This window comes from Lepisma saccharinum, chromosome 12 (assembly GCF_977018435.1).
Source record: "Lepisma saccharinum chromosome 12, izLepSacc3.1, whole genome shotgun sequence".
NCBI classification, from domain to species: Eukaryota; Metazoa; Arthropoda; class Insecta; order Zygentoma; family Lepismatidae; genus Lepisma; species Lepisma saccharinum.
Window position 1 is genome coordinate 47663726 of NC_139240.1, and position 12177 is coordinate 47675902.

The 12177-nt window shown below is 37.3% G+C and overlaps 1 protein-coding gene across 1 annotated transcript in view; it reads left to right on the plus strand.

The window, feature by feature from the left end:
* Positions 1-12177, plus strand: part of LOC145996465 (PDF receptor-like) — a 327859-nt gene that overhangs the window by 247924 nt on the left and 67758 nt on the right. The window contains exon 6 of the mRNA XM_083132955.1: positions 497-662. Within this exon, the coding sequence (XP_082989081.1) occupies positions 497-662 (166 nt within the window). The remainder of the gene's footprint in view (positions 1-496; positions 663-12177) is intronic.

The following is a 12177-nucleotide window of genomic DNA, read 5'->3' on the forward strand; positions in this document are numbered from 1 at the left end:
AAAAGGCTGTGAGCAGATTTTCCTGAATATTCGTAGAAATATCCACCTACGGTTCAAGACAATATTTTTACGAACTGAATTTTGCAGAATTACTTGCTATCTCATTGGCAGAGTGTGTTGAGTGTTCGACTCACCATCTCAACAGCGGAGATTCCAAGTTCGAGTCCTGGCATAGTCATGTATGTGTCTATTCATCACTTACTTCAATTTAATCATCATTCATTATCTACGCGATTAGCCACGAGTGGCAGGAAAGCGACGCAAGGATATTTATCTCAATTGTTAATATGCCACAATTATATGACAATGAGCTCTGGCACGTTAAAGCACGTCCAAGATTTTAAAGTTGGGAAAAATGAAGTCACATTGTTAGCATCCAAGCAGCATTTACATGTCATTCTTCAGTAAGATTTTTAAGGAGTATTTTATTGTTTTTAATTAATCGGAGCGTGCCTAATATTTATATATTTAATTTCTCGATTTTTTCTCTTCCCAGAAAACTGAAGACATACCGCACAAAGATTCACCTGAACCTGTTTGTAGCCATTTTGATTCAAGTAGTAGTTCGCCTAGTGCTTTATTTGAATCAAGTAGTGCTCAGAGGAGATAACACAGGACTCAGCACAAGCTTACAACAATCCCGTCGAGGCGTAGATAATACGGTAAGTTTTCAATTTACTAATTATATATTTGTGTATATTGTCCAAGTTCATTAGCGAATTCGTGCAAATGTTCAGAGGACGCCATAATGTAATATGTCATACAATATTAACCAATAGTTTCCACTATATTATCACGAATGTGAAGTGGTATGTTTTCAATGTACCTTGCAATTTGCACGGCAGTAATGACTACTACTAAACCTTGAAAATAAAATCTAATTAATGGTGGCAACAATGAGAGGAGGAGAGCTGGCAACAGTGAGTAGAAGCTGCAGCACGTGACCTTCATGAATTGAAAAGTACAGATGAAATGTTTGTATGAAATAACACCCCACCCAAAATAGGTGTTTAAAAAAAACACGAGTTTAAATAGACAAAAAACAACTAATAGTTTGCCACCGACATTTTCATTTGTAATTCTGACCATATCAGCGCCATGTGTTTACAGTTAATTAATAATTTAGTCAGAATTTCTAAATTTAGTAAAGACTACCGTGCATTAGGATTACAGTAAACCTCAACTAAATTCCTTTTTCAAGGAAATTAATTTTCTATTTGTATAGGTAGATACGTACGAACATTACTTTTTTACTGCACCTCGTGTATATAATATAGTAATAATTAGACAAAAATGAATCATCGCGACCAACCATTAATGCTGCTTCTGAAGAGCATTGTTCACTACATTAAAACAAATCAAGCTGAAAAATTACATTACAAAAAATCTCCCATGATTAACGTATAATCGTTATGTTATACGTTGTATATTACTTTGATATATTCTGATATTGCTCCCTCTGTGGTCGTTATTTATATGGTGACGTGTAGATGAAACAGCAGAATGCATTTTTAATTGGTTCGCGCTGATATGCCTGAGGGCAAGAGGTATTGTTATCGGGCAAGCGCATCGGAATAATCCGAGGAGATAGCCTGAGGCTGCTCATTATTGAGTCTGGCCAACAATCGATAGACCGTTACAATCTGTAAAAAACAAACTTCTGCTACACTATTCTTGCGTTTCGTGAGTCGTCCGACGTGGCCAAACTTCACAGTATTTTCTTCCTAAAGTTACCCGAAGTGTATATTTAACGCTCATGATAAATTTTCAAATATACGAGGGCTGTTCGGGAATTAATTTCCTAAAAACATAATCGAGGCACAGAATACTATTTGTTTCTATTTTGTAATGAAGAGAAAACAGTGTAAGCATGTGGTTGTGTGATAGAGGAAAATTCTTATCAGTGTTTAGCTTCGAATAGCCGTAGATGTGTTTGTGGTAGCACTGTGAGAAACGGATAGCGAGAGCTATAGCAACTGGGAGATATAATGCTAAAAGCACCAAACCTAACCTAAATAACCTGCTCACGATGTATGCAATAGCAGAAATAAACCAAACCCACCTTAATCTGGTTAATATACTCACAATGTTTATTTCTGCTGTTAGATGCATACGTGAGTAGTTTAGTTAAGTCAGATTTGGTGCCTTTAGCAATATATCTCAAAGCTGCTATAGCCGTCGCTAGCCGCTCGTAGCACTGGGTGCTGTAGAGCCCAACACGTATATTTCTGCCGTGCGATGCGCGAAACAACTATAGAAGCAGTGTTGCTAATGGAGCAGATAGAAAAATCGCTGCGGTGCGCCGATGCACAGCTGTTACGTACAACAAGAAAATTAGAGAATTCAGGTCTATCTAACGTTGAGTTTTAAACGTCATGCATTATACCAGGACTAGAATTAATATGTACTAACAAGTGGCTTTGTATGTAGCTACATACATATGGACTAAAAATTCGCAAAATATGGACTAACACATACGTAAAATTACCAAAAATGCTGCAAGAAAGACTTTTTCATAGTGATTCCTTATTTGAGTGATTTTAAACAAAATAAACACTTTATTATTTTCCATTGCATTAATGCATTGGTGGCGTTCTAACGGTTCACTCCCAAAACCTGTCTACCCTGGTACGGAACTGCAAGGACAGATAATACACGACCGACACAACCACTGCTTTGAGAACTAATAACATGCGAACGTGTTAAACCGCGACAATTGGACCACAACACTCCTCCTCAGGCAGTATTATTGCCTCTCTGTGTTCGGCGACAGTCGGTTGCCTTTGTTGTACATTTACAAACGATGCCGGCTTCCACAACAATAACAAGTACCTATACTGCCACTAGACGATAAGCTGCGAGTCTTTTTTTTTTTTGCTATGAACTTGTCACCCATCAAAGCATGGTAATTTTAACACAGAAAACAATATGCATCGCATTAAGGAGAAAAATGACAGCCTCCTATATGCAAATTCTACAAGAACACGTGCCGGAGCCAAGAATTGAAATGCTCATGGAGCCACATAATTGATTTCTTTTGAACAATTCCAAAATTATGAAATATGAACAATTTGTGAATTTCCTGAGTTTGGCTATGCAAAGCTTTTGATTTCAACTTTGACAGAACTGGAGGCATTATGGAATTTAACGTTCATTAACAAACACACACTTTCACATACACACACGCAATACACGCACACACGTCAAACCGGTAAAATACTTAGTATGAAATAAACATATGGTGCTTCGAATCCAACAAAACTCACCGTCACTTTAACTGCCTTTCTCCTTCCATGACAGAAATAGTGCTTCATTATTAGTTGGCAACACCAATTACTAGCTAGCCAATGAACATGCACTGCATAAAAGAAGCAACCACTTCGTCATGCTATATTGCTACATTACCGTCCCTACCGATCGGTGTGAACCGCGAGCTGGAGTGCTATTCAATTGTTATCAATGATGTTTGCGCGGGTGTGTCCAGGAATTGAATGACAATATGGCAACAATGGCGAAGGTTGGCGAGCAGCGTAGAACACGTGATGCTAAAAGAGAGGGAGACAAAACGAAAATTGTTATGTGCGCAACGGCAAAGATATGTGTGATGCACTCTCATAAATAACTTTGTGCCTACCAGGAAAGCGCTCTCTGCGAAATATTTTCACTTTGGTTCGACAACGAACTTATTCTCATTTTGAAAAACAAGAAGCAAGCTTGGAACTTGTGGAAACACAACCCCATTGAACGACTTTTTTGTGACATTTGAGGATATGTTACTGACAAAGAAGTATATTTATCATGTAAATAGCATAACAGCAGAGTGTATTTACTAATCTACTTGTTATTACATTCAACAAAGCGGAACCCTCGTGTGAACATGAAAATAGTGTATAATTCTGATATCGCTGTTAGAGATGAGAGAGCACAACCTTTTGAACAACAATAACACTTTTCATGAAAAGTTCTCTACGGACAGCTTTTGAACCTCTTCCTCATGTAAAGTTTGTTAGTTCGCACACGCACTCTCTTTAATTGAAACCTTCCCAAATGATGTTAAAAATCTCTTCTCACCTCTTTTGTAGTTTCTTACAATAATTTTCCTTCGCCAAACTTCTGACTCATTATCTCACCCTGTATGCGTCTTACTAAATATGTGTTTTTGTGTGTCTGGTTCCTGAACTGTTCAAGCGTGCCAATATTATACCGATCTACAAATATGGAGACGAGAATCGAGTAAAGTCTTGTAGACCAATCCTTCTGTCGCCTCTCTCTATTGTGTGTGAGGAAACAGTCAAAGACAAATTGCTGAAGTTCGCATCCCCTCTTATAAATACTGCTCAGAATAGTTTTCTTCCAGGCAGCTATTGCTTGACCAATATTTCAGTATTAATTTCACATGCTACTCAATCAATATAAATAATTCCCAGATTGACGTTATACAGGGTGGTCCAAAAAAGGTAACCGAAATTTAGAACCATTGTATTATGTTTCGGTTACCATTTCTTCGGGCCACCCTGTATATTTGGACATTTCCAAAGCCTTCGATAAAATGAACCACAATATCCTTCATAAATTACAATCCAGATTTCATATCCATGGAAATGTTTTACCATTGCTAGAAGACTACCAGCGTGCACGAGAGCAGCGTATTGTATTTTATGGCACCTCTTCCAGCTTTCTACTTGTTTTGTCTAACAGATTGCATTCTCACACTATAAATATACGAGGGTAAATCAAAAAGTAAAGGCAATTTTCACATAACATATTCATTTTGACACAAGAAGAAGAACTACACATATAACTTGTCCGCATATGCCCCCTGCACGGCAATGCACCGTAACGCAATACTTTTGGTATCGTGCAATCAGCTTCTGCATCCCGTCCGCGAAGAAGGTTTTTGGTTGGTCACGAAACCACGTCTGCACCGCCTGCTCGACCTCGTCATCTGACTTGAACCGATGACCACGCAGCTTCAAAGCTGTCCACCCACTCATACACCTTTCGTTGAGTCATGGTGCTTGCTCCATACTGCACTAACAGCCGAAGGTTGATGTCTGCCGGCTTAACACCCACCCACCACAGAGAGCGCACAACCCAGTCTTCGTTTATTCCTGCGAAAACCAAAAATTGTCTTTAGTTTTTTATTTACCCTCGTACTTCTGTTTGCCGATGACTGTAAAAATGGACGTCGCCAGTAATTTTGGCAGGAGGGGGCAAACACAGGCAAAAGTAGGTACGTTTCATTTATGAAACATTAAACACAAAGCTAAATGTGTGAACGCATTATAAAACATGAGCACATACCACTTCCTTCACATTTAGAAGGCGACACAGCAGAGATATTTCTGGAAGAAAAGAAAATTGGAGACGCCTGCGGTCTCTGCCAAAAAGGTCATTGGGTCTAGAATTGAAGTTTTGATCACTTTGCACTTTTAGTCGGTGAACGCTTAACATACACAATCCTAAAAATCGATCATCCGACATGGTTCATCTTAACCATGTCTTCATATGTCGCATTGTGCTGAAAGATCTGTCGATAGAGTACGCTGTATCCGGTAAATTCACTGCAATCCTTGCGGCAGTTCCTACAGAAGGATACACGAGGCAATCTTTGTTTGCATTGGTACAATTATAAAAGCTGCTTGTAGCCTCAGCCTCCAGGTTATCGAGTATACAGGAACACACAGTTGTCAGCTTTGTTACCAACTTGCTCCTAGTCGTCGAATGACAATAGTCTGAGATAATTTGGAGATGAATATGAACAGTTCCCGACAATGCTGGTTCTCTGGTGATAATCATAGATCCAAGACAACAATAAGTGAATCGAGATATGGCGCAAATATTTGTCGACAAAAGTACTCTCCTACACTTTTCCATGGGTAATTTTCACGATACTGTTGCCGTGAAGAGCAGCAAGGTCGTTGTGGTACCACCTCACACATTTGTTGAACTGGAACGTACATCTCTGCAAATTTTGCTGTAGGCATTTTCCGTCTCGCAGAATCAAAAACGAACATTCAGGAAACTGTCAGGGAGGGGCAAATGTCCCCCTTGCTCTTATGAGTAGTATAAAAGTATATACAACCAGGACCACTTATAAGTGTAGAAAAGAAGAGCTCAAATGATTAAACAGCCCGATTTGCCCACACTTAAAATTATGCCAAGATCCTCTTATTCCCCATTTCTTCAAGTGTGATATGCTCTTAATCCTCAAGAATTTTGAATCCTAGTGTAGAAAAGAAGAGTTCATATGCCCCGATTTGCCCACACTTAAAACTATGTCAAGAGGGGGCATATAGCCCAATCGGCCATGTGTGTACATATTTAAATCTAAAGAATTTTGAATTCTAGTGTAGAACTCCCCTCAGACAGATTTGCCCATGTGTGTAAAAGCTACATCTCTCAGTTTGTTGTCCATAAACTTGTCAAAAATATGCCCCCCCTTGATATTGTTTTGGCTACACTTAAAAACTAAGGCAAAAATGCTTATATTCTCATACTCTTCAACTTACAGATCAATACAATAGGACAAGATCAGGCTGCAAATTGCTTGCATGTTTTTCTAATCTTTGATCAGTCATGTCCCGGCCAGCAATAAATTATGCACGCCTAGGAGATTTAATATGCTTGCATGCATGAGATAAAATCTACACTGTGCTCTTTCAGAGAAAATTCCCCATACATTCCATTATGTTATTGACTCCAAGAGAAATTCCTAGTAAAAAGAACATTGGCCTCTTGCATGTTGTCATATAAGCCTGAATTGGATTCAGGTTTTGTCTCGTTCTGTTAATATATACACGAGTGGGACTTACAGATTATTCATTGCACAGTTTCAAAGTCCAACTTTGAATTGTATTTAGCTGATATACAGCTCATAACTTCTGGGTTCTGATATTCAATGTGTATTGCATGTGGACATAGTCCCATGGCTTATATGCTTTATAATCAAAGGCTTCTCGGTTTAAGACCTCTCTATGGAGAAGTGCTAGTCTTGTTGCCTTGTAATCAAGAGGCCCCCAGGTCTGAAACCTGGTAGAGTGTGTGGGCCTCCCCTGATGGCAAAGTGTTGGTATTATTGCCTTGTAATCAAGAGGCTCTGGGTTTGAGTCCTGATAAAATGTGTAAGATTGAAATACATGTGGCAGAATAATATCCCCACATGTGATATTTTGAGAATATTTACTGCTAGCTGATATACAGCTGAGGTTTGAAACCTGGTAAAGTGTGTTGTACAACAGCATAAAAGAGAAAAACTATTTTATATTGGGGATCACCAGAGCCTAGTTATTGCTGTTGTTTGGGTATAAAAGCATCAGCTCAGCCACTAATTGCTGTTATAATTGTTTTGGCATATTGTCCATAGTTCTGTTTTTTTTTGGACCAGGAAATTTTATATAAACAAACAACAAAAATGCCAAAACAAAAATATTGCAATCAATGCAAAAAAATATATCTACTTCTAATTGGTCTAGACACCGGCATATTTGTGACTCTAAGAAATGCAGAAAGGCCACAAATATGTGTCCAAGATGCCATAAAATATTAAGCAAGGCTTATTACAAATGCCATAAGTGTATTTGTTATGAACAGTCATCAACATTGCCCCCACAACCATCTACATCTGGTCTGAAAAGGAAGCATGAAACACCTGTTAAATCTGGACCAGCAAAGCAGCCACGCTATGAACCCATCCATAGCAGTTTTAACGGCCAACTTAGAGATCACCGGTTTGTATCAGAGCCAAAATGTGATATTAAGAATTTTTTGAACAGTATAAATCCAGATGTGCAGGCAATTCTAAATGCACAAAATGGCTCTTATAAGCTGTCCCTCAAATTGTTTACACAATATAAGAAGCCAAATGGCACAAAATTTACACAGCCCCACATAACAGAAACTGTACCGGTATATTCAAATGCAAATTCAGACAAAATAATAAGCAGTTTGATAGATCAATTGAATATTAAACACTCTGAATTTGCAGCAAAAGAGTCTGGATGGAGCCTATGCGGATCTCCACACAAGTTATATGTTAACATTTCTGAATTCAGCCCATTACAAGGATCTACATATCTGCCATTACCTGCCAATATCAAAAACAAAACAGCCGTGGTTAATATAAAAAATAATGATGAAAAATGCTTTTTGTGGTGTATTTTAGCTGCTTTGTATCCAGTTTCAAGGCATCCTGAGCGAATAAGTTATTATAAACAGCATGAAAATGATTTTGATGAAGCAATGGAGGGTTTAGAATATCCAATGTCTGTTCAGAATATTGATAAATTTGAAAAAAAGGCCCGGGATATCAATGGCAAACAATTATCTATTAATGTATTTATTTGTTCTACTGGCCGTGGCAATTGTTTGATAGATCCTCTCAGAATCAGTACACTTGATGATGATTCTGCTGTTCCGATTGATCTGCTCTTAATTGAAAAGGATGGCACATATCATTACAATTTGATACATAATCTTGAAGCTTTAGTCAGAACACAACTAGACAAAACTCATAGAATATTCAAGTTGTGCAGAAGATGTTTGTCTGTATTTGATGGTAAAAAAATAATAAATGGGGTTCGGGAAGTGAATGCAGAAATTGCTAAAAACAAGTTAATTGAGCATCTGAAATACTGTGGCAACCATAAACCTGTTCATATGCTTATGCCTAACCCAAGTGAAAATGCCAAATTCAAAAAATTTGAAGCCCTGTTGGAACACCCAGCATATATAGTCTGTGATTTTGAATCAAATCTCAAACCTCTTGCATTCTGTAGCCCAGATCCTGATGAACCTTCAATTACATCATACCAGTTACATGAACCTTCTAGTTTTTATTATGTGGTTGTACAGGATGGGGTTGTTAGTAAAGAAGATATATACATGGGAGCAGATGCCATCAAAGAATTTGCACAAAGAATAGAAAATGAGTGCCATGACATAGCATCTAATGTCTTATTAAAATCAAAACCTATGTTGCCTTTAACAAAGAAACAGATTGAAGATTTCAACAATACTGAAAAATGCCCGGTATGTGATTCTGAATTTTCAGATGCAAATATCAAGATTCATCACCATTCTCATACAGATGGTAAATTCTTAATGGCCCTGTGTAATAGCTGTAATATTAAGATCCAGAGACCAGAATTTGTCCCCATATTTTGCCATGGTGCATCCAATTATGATTTTCATCATCTGATCAGGTACGAGGGGTTTGACAAGCAGAATTTAAATATTTTAGCTGAAAATAATGAGAAATATATTGCTATTAGCAAAATAATTAAAGTTAATGGTGTTGCTATTCACTTAAGATTTCTTGATTCATACAGAATTTTATCGGCTAGCCTGGCTACACTGGCCACTCAATTATCTGATGATCAATTCAAAATCACATGTGCTTTGTTTCCAAATCAGGACCTGAAATTAATTAGGCGGAAGGGTGTATATCCATATGATTATGTTACAGATTTTTCTAAATTTGATGAGTGTTCTCTGCCACCACAACAAGAGTTTTACAGCCAAATCAGAGGATTTGGAATCACTGATGAAGATTATCACCATGCCCAGTTGATGTGGAACAATTTAAAATGCCAGACATTTGGTGATTATCACAAGGCTTATTTAAAACTTGATGTGACCCTCTTAGCTGATATACTGCAGGCATTCAGAAAATCTTCCATGCAAAATTATAAGCTGGATCCAATGTATTTTTACAGTGCTCCGGGCCTAGCATGGTCAGCAATGTTTTTGAACAATAAAATGCAGTTGGATCTGATCCAGGATCAAGATATGTATCTGTTTATGGAACAATGTATAAGAGGAGGCATGGTGCAATGTTCTCAGAGATATGCCAGAGCAAATAACAAATATATTCCTGATTATGATCCAGCACTGCCATCAAATTATATACTGTATGTAGATGCCAATAGCCTCTATGGTTATGCTATGATGAAAAAACTGCCATATGCAGGGCTTGAGTGGGTTGAAGATTTCAATATTGAGGATCTTAAGGATTTTGATGACAGTAACTATGGCCTGTTCTTAGAGGTTGATCTGACAATTCCTGATGATTTACACAACACATTTTCTGATCTGCCCCCAATTCCTGAGGTTAAGTGTTCACCTGCCTCTAAACAGAAGAAATTGATGATGACTGGAGCCGAAACAGGATTATGTCATATATTACAAAAACCTCCAGTTCCTGATGAATCATGGTGTTCAAGTGACCAAAGTTGGAAAAGTTTTGAGGTTCAGGCACTCAAGATGGTTGAAACCATATATTGATACAAACACAGAGCTTCGAACATCTGCAATGAGCCAATTTGATAAGACCTTGTTTAAATTGATGGTCAATTCAGTGTATGGCAAAACAATTGAAAATGTCAGAAAACATATTGATGTTAAAATAATTACTGACCCCAGCCGGAGCAAAAAATTGATTGCAAAGCCCAACTTCAATTACAGAAGAATTTATGATGAGAATATGGCACTTTTCAACATGAAAAAAACAAAAATTAAGTTTGATAAGCCTATTTATGTAGGGGCTGTGATATTGGAATTGGCCAAATTACACATGTTAAAATTGTATTATGATGTGTTGAAGCCTTTTTATAAGGATCGTGTAAAACTGATGTACATGGACACAGATAGTTTTGTTCTTGATATTCAAACAGAAGATGTTTATCAAGATATAGCACAGCCTGAATTGTTTAAATATTTTGATACCACTGAACATTCAAAAATTAAACCCCACAACAAAAAGGTGCCTGGCAAGTTAAAAGATGAGACACTTGGTGATGTTATTGTGGCATTTGCTGGGTTAAGGGCCAAGATGTACAGTTTTGAAACATGTAGTGGCGCTGTTGCCAAAAAGGCCAAGGGCATTGGCAGAGTGACTGTAGACAAAGAGCTTGAATTTGAAGATTACAAAAATTGCCTCAAATCATGTAGCACAATCAGAACATCAGAAAATAGAATTCAGAGTTTGGATCACTTGTTGACTAGCAATATTGTAAGAAAAGTGGCTCTGGATCCACATGATGATAAGAGATGCATTTTGTCATGTGGCATACATACTTTACCATGGGGTCATTGTGATTTGAAAAGTGGCAAACAATGCCCAATTACAGAGCATGATTTGAAATAAATAAACATGCCTATGAACTTATTTCGGTTCAAAAAACAGGCTATTATGGACCTGCCAACAGCACAACCCTCTTCTGATATAATATCTAAACTAAGTGCTTTGTTAATTATTCATCTGAACAGCATACTTACAGATGTTGATGATGAAACAGGTAAAATATTGTACATATTTAACAATAATATAAATCATTACCAATTACCTGTAGGTGGGCAATTACAATTTATTACAACCCCTGAGGGTAATGTCAAGATTTCAATAGGTAGAAATATTTATAGAATTAAGCACTCAAACATGATTTCTGGCACTGTATATACTGTTTCTGCTGGTGACTGCTTATATATTGAGGTCCCTGGATCCTATGACAAGCTTATACCTTTTTTTATAGAATTAAGAATTAGATATTCAATAATAAATAACCACTAAAACAAAATGCCTAATGATATATTTGGCCATACAAGACATGAAGATCACAGTGATGAGATTCTGATGCTTGATATCAGAGTCAAGAAATTAAGAAGTGATTTACAAGCTTTACAAACCACACTCAATGCCAGTCTTCAACTAGAAATTACAAATTTACAATCACAATGCATGGACCCTTTTCTTAAAATTGATTCTGAACTCAAATTATTGCTTCAGAAATACACTGACTTGGCCACATTAGATAATTTTCAAAGTTTAGAAGAAGCTGTAGCAGCTCTTCAAGCCAAATTTAAGACCCAGGCCACCAACTCTGAGCAATTGAAACAGCAATTGGAAGAGCAGATAAATAATGTCCAGGCACAGCTCCAAACAATTGTCAAAAGCATAAAATCACAAGAAGATTTTGATCTAGTGATTTCCACTCTAAAGGAACAGATTCAATCACTCCAGATACATAATCTGGACCCCTTGAACAATGCCATAGCCGAGGTTAAAGAAAAAATTGAGATACTTGAAAATTTTATGAACAACTTGCCATCTTCTGATGCTTTGAGTGCAATAACTCGGAGTGTTGCCAACATTAAGCTGCAACTTGAAACATATGAAGA